Source organism: Nelusetta ayraudi, unplaced genomic scaffold (assembly GCF_046127955.1).
Source record: "Nelusetta ayraudi isolate G7.1 ecotype Tasmania unplaced genomic scaffold, CSIRO-AGI_Nayr_v1 ptg000053l, whole genome shotgun sequence".
In the NCBI taxonomy this organism is placed as follows: domain Eukaryota; kingdom Metazoa; phylum Chordata; class Actinopteri; order Tetraodontiformes; family Monacanthidae; genus Nelusetta; species Nelusetta ayraudi.
In genome coordinates this window covers 4,266,976-4,287,364 of record NW_027466103.1, presented here as the reverse complement: position 1 = coordinate 4,287,364, position 20,389 = coordinate 4,266,976, and the positions used below count along the sequence as shown (strand labels likewise).

At 43.3% G+C, this 20,389-nt stretch overlaps 1 protein-coding gene across 1 annotated transcript; it reads left to right on the top strand.

Annotated features, from left to right (window-relative positions):
- The first annotated feature begins 823 nt into the window (after positions 1 to 823).
- On the top strand, positions 824 to 19,112 carry LOC142896434 (uncharacterized). The gene is made up of 4 exons (XM_076038100.1): positions 824 to 1,432; positions 1,525 to 1,730; positions 18,437 to 18,545; positions 18,719 to 19,112. The coding sequence occupies exons 1-4, from the start codon at positions 950 to 952 to the stop codon at positions 18,929 to 18,931; spliced, it is 1,011 nt and encodes a 336-aa protein (XP_075894215.1). The 5' UTR covers positions 824 to 949; the 3' UTR covers positions 18,932 to 19,112.
- Positions 19,113 to 20,389: the final 1,277 nt, after the last annotated feature.

Genomic DNA, 20,389 nt, shown 5'->3' with positions numbered 1-20,389 from the left:
ACCAGAGGGCGGGATGACATTACACCGGTTTTAGAATCACTTAATTGGTGCCCCAAGATATTCAAGATAATTTTAAGGTGATTTAATTAATTTTTCAGTGTCTTAACGGTCTTTGGCCATCTTATTTATCAAACCTGCTTTTATCATATTAGCCCTTGCGGATACTGAGGTCTTCTGGCACTTTTATAGTTCTAAACTGACTGTGTCTGCAGTAGTGGTATTCCATTTATTTTTGAGTTTTGTGTTTGTGACAACCAACAGCTCTCCCTATGCATGGGCGAGGTAGTGTGTGTGTGTGTGTGTGGGGGGGGGGGGGGGGTGGGGGGCGGGGGGGGGTGTTTGTGTGTGTGTGTGTGAGGTTTTTGTTTTAAATGAATTGGGCCCGTCAATTAATTGGTGTCATAAATTATTTCAAATTTATTGATAACATCAACTGAGAGAATGAACAGTCCTCCAAGCATCTTGGACATTCTAGCGGGATGGGGGGGGCTCTGGAAAGCGCAAAATGGTTCAGTTCGCCCGGCAGCAACCATCGACAGCGTCAGTGAGCCCAGATTGAATGACTTGAGTGCGAAGAAAGACTACTCGGATGCCAAAACGCCAGTGAAGCCACCTGCAGGACAGACCAGTATTATGAGAAAATATTAGTGAACTGTTCATAAAAAGAACATAAAATTAGTCCCATCTTTCTTAAGCTTTCTCATGTTCAACAACAGCATCACTTTTGTACATGCCCAGCTAAGAAGAGAAAGAGGGAGGCAGAGGAGGTGGAGAGAGGAGGATCCTCTCACAGCCACTCCTCACAATTCTTTCCGCATTTTTATGTTCAGGGTCATTCTGATAAATAGATGTGCTGGTTAGTTCACCCTGCACTTCACTGCTTGTTGAGACTAGAAATAACTAGAGATTATTTCACTCTGCAGAGAAAAGGACTTGTAGTTAACTAGCAATGGCAGCAGCTGCAGATGTTGACCAACTGCAGTTTAAGAAAAAAATAAATAGGAGAGGACATCTGGAAACTATTTTTTTGGGGCACCGAAAACTCAGTGACTTGAAGACAAAGGCTAGAGACTTGGAAAACGGCTACCTTTTTAAAGGAGACATCCCACGATACCCCCAACCAAAGTTTTGTGTCTCTCTTCTAAAACATGACACAGACAGCGATGGACTCCGAGGCATCTGGAAGGACAAAGGATTCAGGAACCCGTTCAATGCCTCACTGGTGTGGTGGAGTTTGGCCGTTGGACAGAATGAGATAACTGCAGCGGCGACAAGTCGGATGATGACTAATCTGACAGATGAACTGGTTCAGGTGAGAGCAGACGACTTGAAGGAGTTTGCCACCTCTCCAGCCTTCATGGAGTCTTCCAGACTGGGGCCGTACCGCTTCACCTTCCCAGTGGAGAAAGTGCTGCAGGCGTACAGCAAACAGGTACAGTGCTGCTGTGGAACAGAACATTCATCAGGAATGGAAATTTGTGTGAAGTGAAGATTATATTCTAACCTTAGTTTTATCCTCTTTAGTTCTGTGATGGTGAAGAGCCCATAATGCGGGCATTCAGGACCTACCTATACAAGCAGGAAGTGATGTATGTGGTGCTGGTCCACCGACCATGTGATGAGGAGCTGTTCTTAGACTATGACCTGCTGACAGACACACCAAACCCTGTTTGTGCCTACAAAGATGGTCGCATCATCTGGAGGGCTCAGGCCATGTGTAATGCCCACTAGTGAGTCGATTCATCTCTGATGAGTCACTGACACCTTGATTACAAATACTGACAACTGCTGCTGTTTTTCAGTTGGACCTTGGTGGAGAGGTCCGGTGAACAATTTATAGAGACCTGTCGAACTAAATATTATGTGTGGGATAATGTCAGCGTAGCCCTGCATGTTGGTGATCAGGTGACTCTCCTTTTACTGCTTCTTACAAACAACATATATCCTGTGATAACCGTCAGAAATCAGTTCATTTCTAAAAAGATAACTCTGAGCCAAAGTAAAAGTTGCATTTTAATGGGAGGTTCCATCCTTTAAAAAGACTTTGAAGTCTGCTCTCTCTCTTTCAGTTGCTAACATTTGATGACAACGATCTGTGTAACAGTCTCAAGTTCTGCAGCAAAGGATATCCTTTTATTGGTAAAACATTTGATGAACCCAAAGTATGTGAAGCACTAGTCAAAGAGCTGTGGCCCAGTTGTCCTGCACTGCAAGAATCTGCTGAGGTTGAGGAAGCAGCACAATTATTTCAAAACTTAAATTTGTCAGATGCAAATGCCTGACGTTTGCAAAATAGAGTGTTGCAGACATGTTCCAGTAAAGCACGTTTTGCACACCACCCAAGATTTATGATGGGAGGAAGGAATAGATATGCAACCACTTCCTTCTAATATTTGCTCTGGGCTTCACTTCATGCTAAAGAAACTCTGTTCTATCTAGACTTCTCTTAACAGCAAATACAATTTAACAGTTTTAATCTAGTATGTAAATCTGGTATGGGGAAAGAATAAACTACACATATTGAAAAACATTTTCAAAACAATACTTAAAAAAGGAACATTCTTTAGTTCAAACATACAGACAGAATCAGGTCCAGTCTTTTAGCGTCTTTTAACACACCGCTTCTATCGCTTCTATCTGAGGAAACACTGCAGAGTTTTGCCCTGGTTGATGTGAGGAGACTTGGTCGAGTTTTATCCCAAGTAAACCCAACAACCTGCCTTTTAGATCCCATTCCCACATCACTTTTAAGGACATTTGATTGGATTCTTTGAGGAACAGATTTTAAATATAGTAAATTGCTCACTCCAGATGGGTGTCTTTCCTGCTGCCTTTAAGACAGCAGTGGTGACGCCCATTCTGAAGAAGAGCAATTCAGACCCAACCATTTTTGACAATTACAGGCCTGCATGCAACCTGACATTTTTAAAGAAGATTTTGGGGAAAAAAATAATACAAACAACATTGTGGTTTGTATGGTGCTATGGTGCTGGTTTTATTCCTATGTTCCAGGTCAGATAGTGAGCCCAGAGCTCAAACTAAACATAGTAAAGCAGCGTTTAGCTGTTATGCTGCACAGTGCACACAAATAGAAAAAGCTTCACAGAAGTGAAGTCAGCCCAAAGTGTTTTTAAATCCAGGTTAAAGACTCTTCTTTTCTCTGATGCTTATGATTGATTGCTTTTTTTCATGTTATTATATTTTGTTACCATCTTTTTTTGTTTTTATTTTCTCCTTTATTACTGTTCTATTTATGCATTTTAAGTTGCCTTATTTTATCTGTATTTTCTCTTTGAAGAGTGTGTTCTTTTTTTTAAAAAAATGCTTTTGTTATGTTCCACTTTTTGTGTTAGTTGCATGGTGTTTGTTTTTGTTTTCTCTCTCCCTCCCTCTGTCGCTCTCTGCAGGCCCGAATTCGCCATTACCACCACCATCACTTCTCCTGCATCTCCCAGTCACCTCACCTGTGGCTGATCAGAGCACCCATCAGCTGCTCTATAAAAGGGCGGGGTCCAGCCCTTCTCCGCCCCTCTCGCCATGCTCCATGCTCCCCTATGACCGTTGCGCCTGAGTCGGTACCATTTTGTTCTCCTTGTTTTGCCATTGTTGTATGCCCTGCCTTGGGACAGGTAAGAAAGGGGGCCTCCATACACGGGCATCACATAGGCTTCCGGTCTTGTTAGTCACACCAGGTAAGGGGTGGTTGCCAACTTTGTATTTTTGTACTTGCACGGATAGCGTAGTTAGGCAGGCAGGCTTTGGTTTTCTTGAAATGTTAGTTAGTTAGTTTAGAGTGTGTTTCCTCCCTCCTAGCTGCTTGAGATTATTATTTTGGCAACACCCACGGTCCCCTGGCAGTGGCTTATTTTGTTTTGGTACCCTTCTTCTTTTAGGAACAAGAGAAATTAAAATAAGCACGTTCCTACTCCCCAATCCTGTGTGTCCCTCTCATTTTTGCCTCCCAAATGCTCGACGGCCCTCTGGTTTTTAAATTATGTTGCAACCCGTGACCCTAGACTACCTGGGTTCGTAACCGCTTTTAAAATGTTGAACTTGTAATCATGTAAAGCACATTGAGTTGCCTTGTGCATGAAATGTGCTATATAAATAAAGCTGCCTTGCCTTGTCTTGCTCTGGAAAACACAGAATTAAGTGTGGTGTGCCCCAAGGGTCAATTTTATGACCAGTGCTTTTTAATCTTTACATGCTTCCACTCTGGGACGGTATTATTGTCACCCTTTTAAAATGTATTTTTTAAATACCAAGTCATGGATTGCAGATAACTTCTTACAGCTCAACCAGGACAAAACTGAGGTTTTAGTTATTGGCCCTGAAGGAAAGAGAGAGAAACTTTAACCAAAACACAATTTTAAACCAACACAATCTGCTCAGAACCTGAGTGACATAGAAGGCTTTTTATCGTCTCAAGAAATATTCTGATGCATGCTTTTATCTCTTGCAGTTGGTCCAGAACTCAGCTGCTTGTGTGCTGACAAGGACCAGAGGGCAGGATGACATTACACCGGTTTTAGAATCACTTAATTGGTGCCCCAAGCAATTCAAGATGATTTTAAGGTGATTTAATTAATTTTTCAGTGTCTTAACGGTCTTTGGCCATCTTATTTATCCAACCTGCTTTTATGATATTAGCCCTTGTGGATACTGAGGTCTTCTGGCACTTTTATAGTTTTAAACTGACTGTGTCTGCAGTAGTGGTATTCCATTTATTTTTGGAGAGAGAGAGAGAGAGAGAGAGAGAGAGAGAGAGAGAGAGAGAGAGAGAGAGAGAGAGAGAGAGAGAGAGAGAGAGAGAGAGAGAGAGAGAGAGAGAGAGAGAGAGAGAGAGAGAGAGAGAGAGAGAGAGAGAGAGAGAGAGAGAGCTTTTTCAAGAAGACAGCCCACTATACCCCCAACCAGAGTTTCATGTCGCTCTTCTAAAACATGACACAGACAGGGATGGACTCCGAGGCATATGTTACGAACCACTTAGTCTAGGGGAAAATGGTTAGTAACAAAAATGGGACCAACCAACAAACCCGTTCCATGAGCACGTTTCAAACTTAAGATGTTTTTAATGGTTTTAACAAAAGAAATGACAGACAACACCAGCAGCAACAACAGAGGAAGGGCAGCGGGTGGCGCCAAATCCATAACCTAAAAGAAACGAAGTGGTCTCTGACTGAGACCCGGCACGGAAACCGTTCCCAAAAAGGGACGCCTGTGCTACACCTAAAACTAGCACAAACACGAGTTAAGCACAATACGAATTCGAACAGTTCGATGGCTAACAGACACGATCAGACTGCCGCCCTGCGTTCAGGATCTCGGCAGCTTTTATGGCTGTGGGGGATTCCGTCTCACGCTGTTGCACAGGTGGCGGCGATCAGCGAATCACAGTGGGCGGAGACAGGAACTCCCCCCAGTTGATGACGTTGATCCAGCTGATGATCGGGGAACCACCTGACGAACGGAGTTAGAAACACACCCACGCCCCAACATACACACCCAAAATATGGTACCCGTAACACCCTCCCCCTTAAAAACAAACCCGGAGGGATTGTTACCTTACACTCAAGAGGGAGTGACTCTAAATCAAAACGGCACATCGCATGAGCAATTAATTTTGATCGTACTAACGGGATAAAAACTATGGGGCTGTGATCAGCACGCTCTAAAGGTTGACTGCACCAACCAAAATGCATTTTCAAATGTGTTGTACTCAACAACAAAGCCAGTGTTAACAAACCAATAATGCCGTTTTAATTGTTGAATATTTTTGTTTGGGTGAATTGGACTTACAAAGAAAGCCGAGAGGATGGTCCACGCTGGCTTTGTTGTTGGTCGCTTCCTCTGCGGCGCGCGTACCTGCGCATGAGGGGCACTCCCCTGGCGTCACAGCTTCATTCAGCCGGGACAGGTGGCAGAGCACCGTGGCCGAGATGTCGAGGGAGGGAACCACTCTACCCCCAGCGATGTCGTTACCCAACATCATGGCCACGCCGCTAATGGGCAACGCCGGGCAAACGGCGACAGGAAAAACACCGCTGACCAATTTAGACTGAATGTGTACGTTGTGCAGTGGCCGAGGGACACAGCCCATTTCAATGCCACTTAGCTTAGAGGTGGGCTCTCCTCATCCGGCGCAGGAAGTGCATGCGCTGCTGGGCTTTCTTCACCTTCACTCTCTCTCGCCCTCTCGCTCTCTCTCTCTCGCCCCTCCTCCTTTTTATCCCAGAGGCAGCACCTGTGGTGAATTAACCTGGAGGCAATCAACCTGATAAAAGGAGGCGGACCAGAGGGAAACAGGGGGCCCCACCGCAGCAGCAGATTCTCGGGGAGTTACTCTCCCCGAGTGGTTTACTTTGTTTGGGGTTGAGCGCTGGCACGGGTTAGCGTGCTGGGCATTTATTATTTTAGTTTGGACCTTTAGTTCGATCCTTCATTAGGTGAGTTGTTTTAGGCAGTTTATGGGGTTGGGCTGGGGCGACGGCCAACAGCGTGGCTGGCTCAGACCATCCCCCTCTTTTGTTTCTTTTGGCCGGGGTCTCCAGTCCTTTTTGTTTGTTGGGGAATTATTTAATTAAAATATGGTTATTGACAAATAAAACCTTTTTTTGTTGCACACTTGAATTGTTTGTGGTGGCGTCCCTTCTTTTAGATGTTCGGTCTTATAATTGTTTCGAGTTTATTCGTCGTGGCCGTAACATCTGTGGCGTTGAAATCTGCGTCACCGGCCGGCAAACAAATTAGTGAAGAAACTCTCCGACTTAAAGAGCTTGAACTCGAGATGCGTCGGTTAGATTTAAAAGAGACAGAACTCATAACGAATTCGAAGTGCGGAAGATGCAAGAAGAGACGGCAAGACAACTTTGGTTGAAGGAGCTTGAGTTGCGGCGGTCTTCCGTACAGTCTCTCTCTCAACCATGTGATTTTCATATTAATAAATGCATACAATTAATTCCTCCTCTTAGTGGTAAAGATGTGGAAAAATATTTCATATTATTTGAGCGTGTTGCAAAAACATTACAGTGGCCCAAAGAAGTTTGGCCACTGCTGCTCCAGTCTGTACTTACCGGCAAAGCGCAGGATGTGTACGCGTCTTTGGCACCTGATGCAAGTTTGGACTACGATAAAGTAAAACCTGCCGTGCTGAGGGCATATGAGCTCGTGCCCGAGGCATATCGCCAAAAGTTCCGCAAGTTTAAAAAAACAGATAATCAGACTTATTACGAATTTAGTCGCGAAAAGGAGGCACTTTTTGATCATTGGTGTCAGTCCAAAAATGTTGAAGACTTTGATGGCCTGCGCTTAATTCTGTTGGAAGAATTAAAAAATTGTTTGCCGGATAAGCTTGCCACCTACGTGAATGAACAAAAAATATCTAGGGTGTCTGACGCTGCTGTCCTTGCGGACGAATACGTTCTGGCTCTTATTCGGAACGAAAGTTCCCTTTTACCAGAACTTTTACTTCGCAGCCAAAGCAGATAGACCAGTCTGTTTTTATTGTAAGACGCGTGGTCACACCATCAATAACTGTTTTTTTGTTGAATAAGAAGAATGGGAAGTCTACTAAAGCTGTTAACCTGTTGAAAGCAGATGATGTGTTCGGTGAGAAAACCCTGCCCAGTCAGTCAAGTTCGATAACGTCCAACGCGGACGTGTTTTCACCTTTTAGGATGAAGGGTAGCGTTTCTCTAGCAGCTGGGGACTCCAAGTTACCTGTTACTGTTTTAAGAGACACTGCAGCCTCACAGTCTCTTATTTTGGAGGGGGTGCTACCATTGTCTGACAAGTCCTCTGTCCATTTGAATGTTTTAGTCCGGGGGTTTGGTATGCAATATGAGGGGGTGCCTTTACACACTATTTACCTTGACACTGCCCTAGTTAAAGGTGAGGTGGTGGTAGGGGTGAGAAAGCAATTCCCAGTGGAGGGAGTGTCTTTTATTTTGGGTAATGATCTGGCGGAAGGGAAGGTACTGGTTACCCCTGAGGTGACTGCAGTTCCTCTTTCCGAACACCCAGATGAATTGAGGAGTAAATATCCTGGAGTGTTTTTGGTTTGCGCTATGACGCCCGCCAGGTCAAAACAGGAAAAGCAGAGTTCTGGAGATGAGGGGGAAGCAGAACTGTGTGACAGTTTCATGGCCAATTTCGATCCAATGGGCTGTGCTGCTTCAACCCCAGTTCCTCCTACTCCAACTGTCTCCTCTGCAGTTCCGAATGCTGATTCCTCCCCTGTGAACGTTACAGACAACAAAATAGGCATGTCACGTGAACAGCTTATTAACGAACAAAAATGTGACCAATCTCTAACTAGTCTTTTTGATTCTATTGTTTCAGAAGATGACATTAATGAGAAATCAAGCGGATACTTTGTGAACGGGAACGTGCTGATGCGTAAATGGACTCCACCGTATGGTTCCGTTCAGGACGATTTGTGTGTGGTAAAGCAAATCGTAGTCCTGCAAAAGTATCGTGCTGAAATCCTTAAACTGGCGCATGAGAATCCGCTAGCTGGTCACCTGGGAGTGAATAAGACTTATGACCGGGTCTTGCAGTGTTTCTTCTGGCCAGGCTTGAAGGGGGATGTGCGGAAACATTGTGAAACATGTCACATCTGTCAGCTTGCGGGAAAACCGAATCAAATTGTTGCGCCCTATCCACTTTACCCCATACCTGTTGTTGGCGAACCATTTGAGCGGGTTATTGTGGACTGTGTGGGTCCTTTTCCACGAACCAAGGCCGGCAATAAATTCCTCCTGACAATAATGTGTTCCGCTACCCGTTTCCCTGAAGCTGTCCCCATGCGTCAGATCACGGCCCCGTCAGTGGTTAAGGCTTTGATAAAGTTTTTTTCACTATTTGGGTTGCCGAAGGTGTTACAGACTGACCAAGGGACGAATTTTATGTTGCGTGTTTTTGCACAAGTTATGAAACAACTTAACATTGCCCACTGTTGTTCCAGCGCTTATCATCCTGAGAGTCAGGGGGCGATTGAACGGTTCCACCAGACTCTAAAGTCAATGTTGAGGGCTCATTGTTTGTAGTTCAGTCCAGACTGGGATGAAGGGGTTCACCTCCTTCTTTTTGCCGCTCGTGAGGTGGTACAAGAGTCCCTGCGATTTAGTCCGGCAGAACTCGTTTTCGCACATACTGTTTGAGGACCGCTCAAACTATTAAAAGAGAAATGGTTGAGTGAAGAAAGTAAACCACAGAACTTGCTTGACTATGTTTCCAACTTTCGCTTTAGATTACATCGTGCTTGTGAATTAGCAAAGAAAAATATGTCAGTAATGCAATCAAAAATGAAGTCATGGTTTGACAGACGCGCTAAGAGTCGAAGTTTTAATCCTGGTGATGAAGTTCTGTTGCTGTTACTTGTTCCAGGTTCAGCCTTGGAGGCTTGTTACAGCGGGCCATACACTGTCAAGGAAAGAGTCAATGAGCGAAACTACGTCGTCGCTACAACAGACCGGAAACGACGAAGTAGGTTATGTCACGCTAACATGTTAAAACCTTATCTTGACAGGAGCTCCGCCCAACTGCCACCTGTAACAGGGGACAGAAGCGTGTTTGTGCTGTCCAGTGCTGGAGGTGCTGATGAAGATCCAGCCACTGCGGCGCTGTCCACTGTTGAATTGATTGACGCAGAGGTTGGCTCAGAATTATCTGATGTCGACGTGGGTGACGTTGTGAGCCCGTCTAGTGCGGTGATAAAAGGGCGGTTATACAATTCAGAAATGTTGTCTAAACTTCCGCATTTAAGTCTGTCCCAACATGAGGATGTGGTCAGTTTAATTAAATCTCACGTGTATTTATTTTACAACACCAATTAAAACAACACCCTTATCGAGTGAGTCCAGAGAAGCGTCACCATCTACAGGAGCAGGTAAATTACATGCTTGACAACGGCATCGCGACACCCAGTTGTAGTTCATGGAGTTCGCCCTACCTGCTAGCAGAAAAATCAGACGGTTTGGACCGCTTTTGCACTGATTTTAGAAAGGTGAATGAAGTCACAAAGCCAGACTGTTATCCTCTTCCCGTGTTGAGGATTGCGTTGATCATGTGGGCAGTGCCAACTTCGTTACAAAACTTGACCTTTTAAAAGGATATTGGCAAGTCCCAGTCACTCCACGGGCGAAGGAAATATCCGCATTTGTGACTCCCAACGCTTTCCTTCAATACGCTGTGATGCCGTTCGGCGTGCGTAATGCTCCGGCGACGTTCCAACGATTGGTAAATACAGTGCTTTCAGGGGTGGCCAGTTGTGAAGCTTATTTGGATGACATCGTGGTTTATTCGAGTTCATGGGAGGATCACATCAAACAGCTTCAGTTGGTCTTTGAGAGATTGGCTGATGCTAACCTCACGCTTAATTTGGCGAAGGCAACAGTGACGTATTTGGGCAAAGTTGTGGGTCGCGGACAGGTTAAGCCAGTGCATTCTAAAGTAGAGGCTATCTGGTCGTTTCCTGTTCCGAGTTCATGCCGTGAACTACGCCGCTTCTTGGGGATGGCAGGCTACTATAGGCGTCGCCGTCGCGGCTCCACTCACCGACTTGTTGAGTCCAAAAATCCGTTTTTACTGGTCTAATATGTGTCAACATGTGTTTGACTGCATTAAAGCTCTATTGACTAATGCCCCTGTGCTTGCTGCGCCTTCTTTCTCACGTCTTCGTCATGTCTGTCGATGCGAGTGATGTGGGAGCGGGTGCTGTTCTCCTACAGGATGGGGATGATGGTGTGGAGCACCCGTTGTCGTATTACTCCAAGAAGTTTAATCGACATCAGCGGAGATACTCCACTATTGAAAAGGAGGCGTTGGCCCTCGTTCTTGCGGTAAAACACTTCGAGGTTTACCTTGGTTCTGCGAATACACCTACTGTAGTTTATACTGACCACAATCCTCTCGTTTTTATTAATCAAATGCGGAACTCTAGTAACAGACTCATGTGTTGGGCATTGTTCCTGCAAGCGTTTAACATCGAGGTCAGGCATATTCAGGGCAGTGAAAATGTCCTGGCCAATGCGTTTTCCCGTTGTTGACGTGTGAACTATAGGTGGCTCGGTTGTTCACCATCTCGGTGTGGAGGAACGCCCTGTTTTGAATGCGTCTTAGGACGCATTCTGTTCGCCGGCTCTCTCTCTTGCTCTTGCTCCTCCTTTCTATTCCAGAGGCAGCACGTGTGGTGAATTAACCTGGAGGCAACCAACCTGATAAAAGGAGGCGGACCAGCGGGAAATGGGGGGGCCCCACCGCAGCAGTAGATTCTCGGGGAGTTACTCTCCCCGAGTGGTTTACTTTGTTTGGGGTTGAGCGCTGGCACAGGTTAGCGTGCTGGACATTTATTATTTTAGTTTGTTATTTTAGTTTGGACTGGGGATCGTCGGTAGTCCTGTTTTCGATCCTTTATTAGGTAAATTGTTTTAGGCAGTTTATGGGGGTTGGGCTGGGGCGACGGCCAACAGCGTGGCTGGCTCAGACCTTCCCCCTCTTTTGTTTCTTTTGGCCGGGGTCTCCAGTCCTTTTTGTTTGTTCGGGAAATAAAACCTTTTTTTTTGCACACTTGAATTGTTTGTGGTGGCGTCCCTTTTTTTTAGATGTTCAGTCTTATAATTGGTTCGAGTTCATTCGTTGTGGCCGTAACAACTTCCTACAGTTAAACAGCTCCAAAACAGAAGCCATTCTTGTTGGCACTCCACATCAGCTCCGCTCCTCCACCATCACCAGCATCGCCTTTTCTGGTCAAAATATTTCGTTTTCTGCCTCTGTCACCAATCTGGGTGTTAAAATTGACCCTCAACTCACCTTTGACACCTACATCAAGCACCTCTGTTCGACAGCTTTCTACCACCTCGGAAACATCGCAAAACTCCGCCCGACTCTTTCCCTGGAAGATGCAGAGAATCTTGTCCACGCCTTTGTTTCCTCCAGGTTGGACTACTGCAATTCACTCCTCAACGGAATTTCTGGCAGAAGCATTCAGAGACTGCAATACATCCAAAACAGTGCTGCCGGGATTCTGATGAGGGTGCGCAAATACAATCATATCACCCCCATACTCAAATCCCTCCAATGGCTCCCTGTCCCATTCCAAATCCAATACAAGGTCATCCTCCTCACTCATCAGTGCATCCACGGACAAGCCCCCTAATATCTCAAGGAACTTCTCATCCCCCAGACTTCCTCACGCGCCCTCTGATCTGCAAGCACAAACACCCTCCAAGCCCCCAGAACCAAGCTCTGCACCATGGGCCTTCAGCTCTGCAGCTCCCAGACTATGGAACTCTTTTCCCGACCACCTGAGGGCATCACAGACTATTGATGTTTTTAAGCGAAATCTAAAAACCCACCTTTTTAGAATAGCTTTTAATTGAACTCTGTTTTTCTTTTTCTTTATTGTCTTTCTCTCTGTAGCACTTTGAGATTGCTTAAATGTAAAGTGCATTATAAATTAAATGTATTGTTATTATTATTAACAGTTTCTGTTAACCATTTACAACTCTACAATTATTATGGTCATTGATCATTCCTTCAGATGGCCCTCCTGTCACATGATTATCCTAACGTTTACGACTGGTCAATTGTACCTTTGGTGAATGGTTCAAACCCGAGGCCTAGTGCTGCATAAGCTCAAAGGACTAAAGGACAAAGAAGTCCTGTGTCCAAACAAGCACATATGATCTCAACGCCCCCTCCATTTCCTCCGCTTCGCCACCACACACGTAATCCAATTTAATTCACACTGTATTTTATGGCATTTTCTGTTAATGATCAATTGTACACACGGGGATGATCACAAGGAATGTTACGTCACGTTGAGGAAACACCTGGCATCCGGACGAGTGAAAAACTCCTCCTACTTTTCCAACGAGTGAAAAACATGTAAAATCCCCATTCCTTCAGTCACGTCACGAATAGGGGCGGGACTTTATTGTTCTGTTTATTTATTTATTTATGTATTTATTTTCATCACATTTATGTGATGTCATGACATTTTGACAGTAGGTGGGTCTAATTGTCTCTCTTTTATCTTTAGCGAAAATACAATTTAACAGTCACGGTTGAGGTTTTAATATTGTATGCAGTGCTCTGCTGCTTCTTTGTATTGGAAAATATTTTGACACTATGATTCAAAAATGAGGACAAAATCGTTCAAAGGCAAACAAATAAAATAAAAGGAATATTTAGTGAAAAATATGTTCAAAACATGACTTCAAAAAAGGTCAAAGTTTTGGTTCAAACATACAAACTATCAGCTGAAAACCAGACAAATGTGTGTCATGTGTTGTCTGAGTAAATAAAATTTGATGACTCATTCTAAAATGCCTTCCAGATGCCTCTTCTTTAAAATGATCAACAAGTAAGCAACCACTTGATGCTATTGTTTGCTGCGGGCTTGAGTTCATGCAAAATAATGTTTCTGATCCAGATTTACCTGTAGTGGGTAAAGTACAGTGAAACACATGTTAAAAAGAAATATAAAAAGATTACATGCACTATGCTACTTGTCTGGTTAAATGAAACAACACAGTGACTTTTAAAAGAAGAAATTATATAATGAAGTTGATGGAACTGATCCTGAGTGTTGTATGTTATTTTTAATGTTCTTACACTCGCTAGCTCCCCTTACAGACCTCAGCTACCATTTTCACCACCACCAGTCACTTTTCCCATTCAAACAATTACAGGCAGATGTTTTCCCCGGACATACAGACAAATCGGTTTTTAAAAGAGTCAATCTTGTGTACACCCATATTTTATCTCCTTTTATTACTCTCCAAGTTTGGTGCAACCATTAACCTGACCGTGCTTAACGTGCACTCCCTTTTAAACAAATCATTTATCATAAGTGATTTGATTTTAGACAGTGAGTTGATGCTTTTAACAGAGACATGGCTTGGCACAGAGGCCCTAGCTGTCCTCACCGAGGATTGGCCACCAAATTTTCACTTTTTATTTTCTAAGAGAGGAGGTAAGAGGTAAGAGAGGAGGTGGAACTGCATCAATTTTTAAAAACACATTGATGTCAAAAGAAGTCTCTTTTAACAGTTACTTATCATTTGAGGACCATTCCTTTGTTTTTAGCAGTCCACCAATTATTTGCATCAATGCATATAGAACACCCCACTACTCAACTGTTTTTATCAGTGAATTCTTCCAGCTTTTATCAATCTTACAACTAACAATAGAATTTTAATAACTGGTGATGTTAACATGCACATAAACAACAGCTCTGAATCACTGTCAACAGAACTTTTACACTTTTTAAACTGCATTAATTTTAACGAGCACGTCACACAGCCAGCTCACAACAGAGAACACATCCTGGACCTGGTCCAGGTATCCCCGGTGAGAACAGTGAGGGAACGCTGCCTTACTTCTCAGGTGGTTGCAAATTTTTAAATGCACTCCTGCTGAAATATTACCTGCACCCAGTGATTTTATCGTTGGGAATTTTGACAGCAAACTGTCATTCTGGTTTTAGGATGAACCACAGCACAGAGACAGCCCTTGTCAAGATTTCAAATGATATCAGTAGTAATGCGGACTTACGTAAACTCACAGTCCTGATGCTACTGGATCTAAGTGCTGCCTTTGATACAGTAGATCACCACATTTTATTAAACACTCAGAAACCCGTTGGGCCTCACTGGTGCTGTTTTTAACTGGTTTGGTTCCTATCTCAGAGATCAATATTTCCTCTTAAGATTGGATGCATGTTCCTCCGGAAAACATTAAATGAAGTGTGGGGTGCCCCAATGGTCAATTTTAGGTCCAGTACTTTTTAATCTTGACATGCTTCCCCTTGGGGACATCATCAGGAGACACGGCGTCACCTTCCACTCTAATGACGATACACAGCTTTACATTGCTGTGTCTTCTAAATGACACAGGTCCTATTGACACCCTTTTATAATGTATTTTAGATATTAAGTCATGGATGGCAGAAAACTTCCTACAGCTCAACCAGGACAAAACAGTGGTTTTAGTAATTGATCCTGAAGACAAGACAGAAAAACTTTGACCAAAATTGCACAATTTTAAACCAACATAATCTGTGTTAAGAACCTGGGTGTGACTTTTGACTCTGAGCTTAGTTTTTATGTGCATATTAAAAACGTCACAAAGACGTGTTTTTATTGTTTTAAGAACATTGCCAGAGTCCACCAGAGTCTCTCCCAGGCAGACACAGAGGTGCTGATGCATGCTTTTATCTCTTGTCGGTTAGATTATTTCAATAGCCTGCTCTCTGGTCTAACCAAAAAGACTATCTCTAAGCTGCAGGTACTCCAGAACTTAGTCGATCGTGTATTGACAAGGACCAGAGGGCGGGATCACATTACACCTGTTTTAATATTGCTGCATTGGCTCCCTGTGTGATTCAGAATTGATTTTAAGGTGCTTTTTTTAGGTTTTAAGTGCCTTAACAAGTCTGTGTCTAACCAGTACGTGTCACCAACAGACCAACAAGGGTAGAAATGTACGTACATAAGTTAAAGACTTGACATGAAGCACCGTACATTTCCACGGTCAAATACATTTTTATGAATCCAACCGTCAACGTGGAAACTGGCGTACGACAAGTTTTTGTGCGTACGTACATTTTATGCACGAGGCCCCTGAGCTGCAGTCTCCTCCCCTTCTTTATAGGTCTTGATTACGGTGCAGCCACACCTGTTGGAAAGATAACACATAGAGTGAGCATGTGATCAGACTGGTCAGACCGACCACCAAGAGGGAGGGGGAGCATGTAACAACAAGTCAACCAGAAGTAAACTCTGAACTTTAAACCTTGTCCAAACTTGTTCAATAAACTGGGCATTGTTGCAGATTTGTATGTGAGACCAACTAGACGATCATGAAACAAACTATTGAACTATTAAATTACTAAACAATTGAACATGTTGGTGCAGCTGCTGTGACAATGTACCATGTTATTTACATTATAAATTGCAAATGATTGGACAACTAACTCTTCTCCTTAAGCCGTTGTTGGTTCGTCGTAGTGGCAAGTGGATCCCTGGGTTGAGTTTTAGAGGTTCTCAGGGTTTATCCAATTAAAGGACGCGTACGTGTAAAGTTCAGTGAATGGCCAGCTAGTTGACCTTAGCTTTGCATATTTAAGATCTGATTGGCTATCGCAACTGACTGTGTTCCAGTCACTTAAAGAGCACAGGAGCCTGCAATGTTGATTCTCGCCTCAGATTTCATAGCACCTGACAACACAAGCCAGGTGAAACGTGATTGGATAAAATCCCTACTGTAATATACAACAACAAAAGTAATGCAACCAAGGGGACATTAGAGGACATGAAAGTACAGACTATAGAGAATAACTTGTCTATTGGAAAATGTACTTTTCTAAGCATGTTTAGGCTAGCAGAGAAGGCCTAGCTGGCCCTGACTGTCTGCTCGACTGACGGCTCAGTACTGCACCTTTAAGAGCACATTTCCTCAAATGTAGAGCAATTAAATGAAGTAAAAGCATGGACATTTATGACTTTTCGGTTCTGGCAGTTCATTGACAGACCAGTATTATTAGAAAATATATTAGTGAAGTGTTCTTAAAAAGAACATAAAATGAGTCCCATCTTTCTTAAGCTTTCTTATGTTACTCAGTGGCATCACTTTTGTACATGCCCATCTATGAAGCGAAAGAGGGAGGCAGAGGAGGTGGAGAGAGGAGGATCCTCTCACAGCCACTCCTCACAATTCCTTCCACATTTTTATCTTCAGATTCATTCTGATAAATAGATGTGTTAGGTAGTTCACCCTGCACTTCACTGCTCGTTGAGACTAGAAATAACTAGAGATTACTTCACTCTGCAGAGAAAAGGACTTGTAGTGAACTAGCAATGGCAGCAGCTGAAAATGTTGACCAACAGCAGTTTAAGAGGAAAATAAATAGGAGAGGACATCAAGAAATTATTTTTGAGGGGCACCAAAAACTCAGTGACTTGAAGACAAAGGCTAGAGGATTAGACAACAAATATCTTTTCAAAGAAAACATTCCACGATACCCCCAACCAGAGTTTTGTGTCTCTCTTCTAAAACATGACACAGACAGCGATGGACTCCGAGGCATCTGGAAGGACAAAGGCTTCAGGAACCCATTCAACGCCTCACTGGTGTGGTGGAGTTTGGCCGTTGGACAGAATGAGATAACTGCAGCGGCGACAAGTCAGATGATAACAAATCAGACAGATGAACGGGTTCAGGTGAGAGCAGATGTCTTGGAGAAGTTTGCCACCTCTCCAGCCTTCCAGGAGTCTTCCAAGTTCGGGGCGTACCGCTTCACCTTCCCACTGGAGAAAGTCCTGCAGGCGTACAGCAAACAGGTACAGTGCTGCAGTGGAACAGAACATTCATCAGGAATGGAAATTTTGATAGGAAAGTGATGAAGTGATGATTATGAATGTGGCAACATAAGGGTGAAGGGACCAATAACTGGTATATATAATGACACACTTTATTTAATTATATTATATAATCGTAATAGAAATAGCCAGTGGGCGTGAGGGGGCATGAGGGGGCGTCGGTACGGGCGAACAGGACCGCACACACATTACGCGTTATTCCTATGGCAAAAGGACACATTAATGGCGAGAAAAACAAACTAGTCCGGCAACTTGCCGTAACATACCGTGAAAAGGTGAAGAGGGAGGATTACTTTGCGCCCAGCGGCACAATTGCGATCGGCAGAACAGCTGGTCTTGGCCACGCTGATTACCCCAACTGCAGCATGCCGGCTGAGTTACCTGGGGGACGAAGAAACACAACCAGAACTGCTCCGAAAGAGGGGGAGGGAAGCTCCTGGTGCCTGAACTGTATGAAGGAGAGAATCCAATTTTGACGACCGTCGCGAAAATTAAGAAAACGTGTATGAGCGTGCAGAAACAACCCGAGCCAAGCAACCCCACAATGAGGCGATCAGATGAGACAACCATAAAATAATCACACTTGGTCGCTGACCAGGTGGAGCAACTCGGCGGAAGTGGGGCACCCGGAAGTTGCGAACTCTCGGTGCACAAGCCCTCGTTTTTATACAGCGTGCCCATCAGAGATAAGCAGTGACGGCCGCATTAATTGAGGCACCAGATGGCTGTGGTTCACAATTTCACATAATCTAACCTTAGTTTTATCCTCTTCAGTTCTGTGATGGCCAACAGCCCATAATGCGGGCATTCAGGACCTACCTATACAAGCAGGAAGTGATGTACATGGTGCTGGTCCACCGACCATGTGATGAGGAGAACTTCTTGAAATATCCTCTGCTGACAGATACACCAAACCCTGTTTGTGCCTACAAAGACGGTCGCATCATCTGGAGGGCTCAGGCCATGTGTGAGAAGCACAAGTGAGTCGATTAATCTCTGATGAGTCACTGACAACTTGATTACAAATAGTTAAAACTACTTCTGTTTTTCAGTTGGGCCTTGGTGGAGTCCGGTGAACAACTGATGGAGGCTGTTGAAGAATATCTAGCACCATTCTATGTGTGGGATAATGTCAGCGTAGCCCTGCATGTTGGTGATCAGGTGACTCTCCTTTCACTGCTTCTTACAAACAACATAATATCCTGATAACAATCAGAAATCAGTCCATTTCTGAAAAGATAACTCTGAGTCAAAGTATAAGTTGCATTTTGACGGCAGGTTCCATCCTTTAAAAAAGATTTAGATTTTCTACACATCTGCTCTCTCTCTTTCAGGTGCTAACATTTGATGACAACGATCTGTGTAACAGTCTCAAGTTCTGCAGCAAAGGATATCCTTTAATTTGTAAAACATTTGATCAACCCAAAACATGTGAAGCACTAGTCAAAGAGCTGTGGCCCAGTTGTCCTGCACTGCAAGAATCTGCTGAGGTTGAGGAACCAGCACAATTATTAGAAAACTCAAATATGGGAGCTGCAAATGCCTAATGTTTGCCAAATAGGGTGTTGCAGACATGTTCCAGTAGAGCCTGTTTTGCACACCACCCAAGATTTATGATGGGAGGGAGGAATAGATATGCAACCACTTCCTTCTAATATTTGCTCTGGACTTCACTTCATGCTAAAGAAACTCTGTTCTATCTAGACTTCTCTTAACAGCAAATACAATTTAACAATTTCAATACTGTATGTAATACTCTGTTGCTGTTTCATTCTGTTAAAAAAGCTTTGAAACTATGACTCAACAATGATGACAAAATAATTAAAAGGACAATAAAATGAAAGAAATCTTCAGAGGCTCGATCAGTAGGGAAAGAGTAATCTACACACGTTGAAAAATATGTTTAAAACATTACTTTAAATAGCATATTCTTTAGTTCAATCATACAGATGATGATCTGAAAACTAGACAAATGTCACCTCTGATCTGTTGTCTGAGTAAATAAGAGTTGATTTGATTCAATATGGTCTGAGGCTTTGGAACAGCCTGCCAGAGGGCATCAGGACTGCAGAGACTGTTGATGTTTTTAAAAGGAGGCTCAAGACTCACCTCTTTAGTTTGGCCTTTTAATGATTTGTTTTATTTTCTTTTACTTGTCTTGTTTTTTACCTTTAAAGCCCATTATCCTTGGGCTTTTAGGTCATCTTATATTCAATTTTATTGTATTATTATTATTGTATTTCTTATGTCTTTTTATTCCACTGTCTTTTAAAATAATGCATAAAGAATTATGATTAAAGCAAATATGTCTAAATTTAAAGAAATGCTTGCAAATGTTTCATGGAAATACTTATATAAAGAAAATAATGCAGATTTTGCATACCAAAATTGTGTTTGCTTATTTATTTTTTACCTTGCTGTTACATTTATATTTTTATTTTCTTTTGTGTGATTTGGTTTTGTATCCTTTTTATTTCTCTTTACCTTCATGTTCGAAATAAATAAATAAATAAATGGCTTAAGATGATTGGTTTAGATTAAATAAACTGTCTCTGAACATAGTAAATAGTAAATCTAATTACATAATTCTCACTCAAACTAAGAATCTATGTCAAATTTCAATTGAGTGTATTAAGATGGCCTCACAGCAAGAAGGTTGTGGGTTCGATTCCGGGCCTGGGACTTTTCTGTGTGGAGTTTGCATGTTCTCCCTGTGTCTGCGTGGGTTCTCTCCGGGTTCTCCGGCTTCCTCCCACACTCCAAAAACATGCGTGTGAGGTCAATTGAACATTCTAAATTGTCCGTAGGTGTGCATGTGAGTGTGAATGGTTGTCTGTTTCTATGTGGCCCTGCGATGAACTGGCGACTTGTCCAGGGTGTCACCCTGCCTTCGCCCTAAGACAGCTGGGAAAGACTCCAGCAGACCCCCAGGACCCTGAGCTCGGGAAGAAGCAAGTATGGAAGATGATTGAATGAATTAAGAAGCCTCAAATGTCAAATACTAA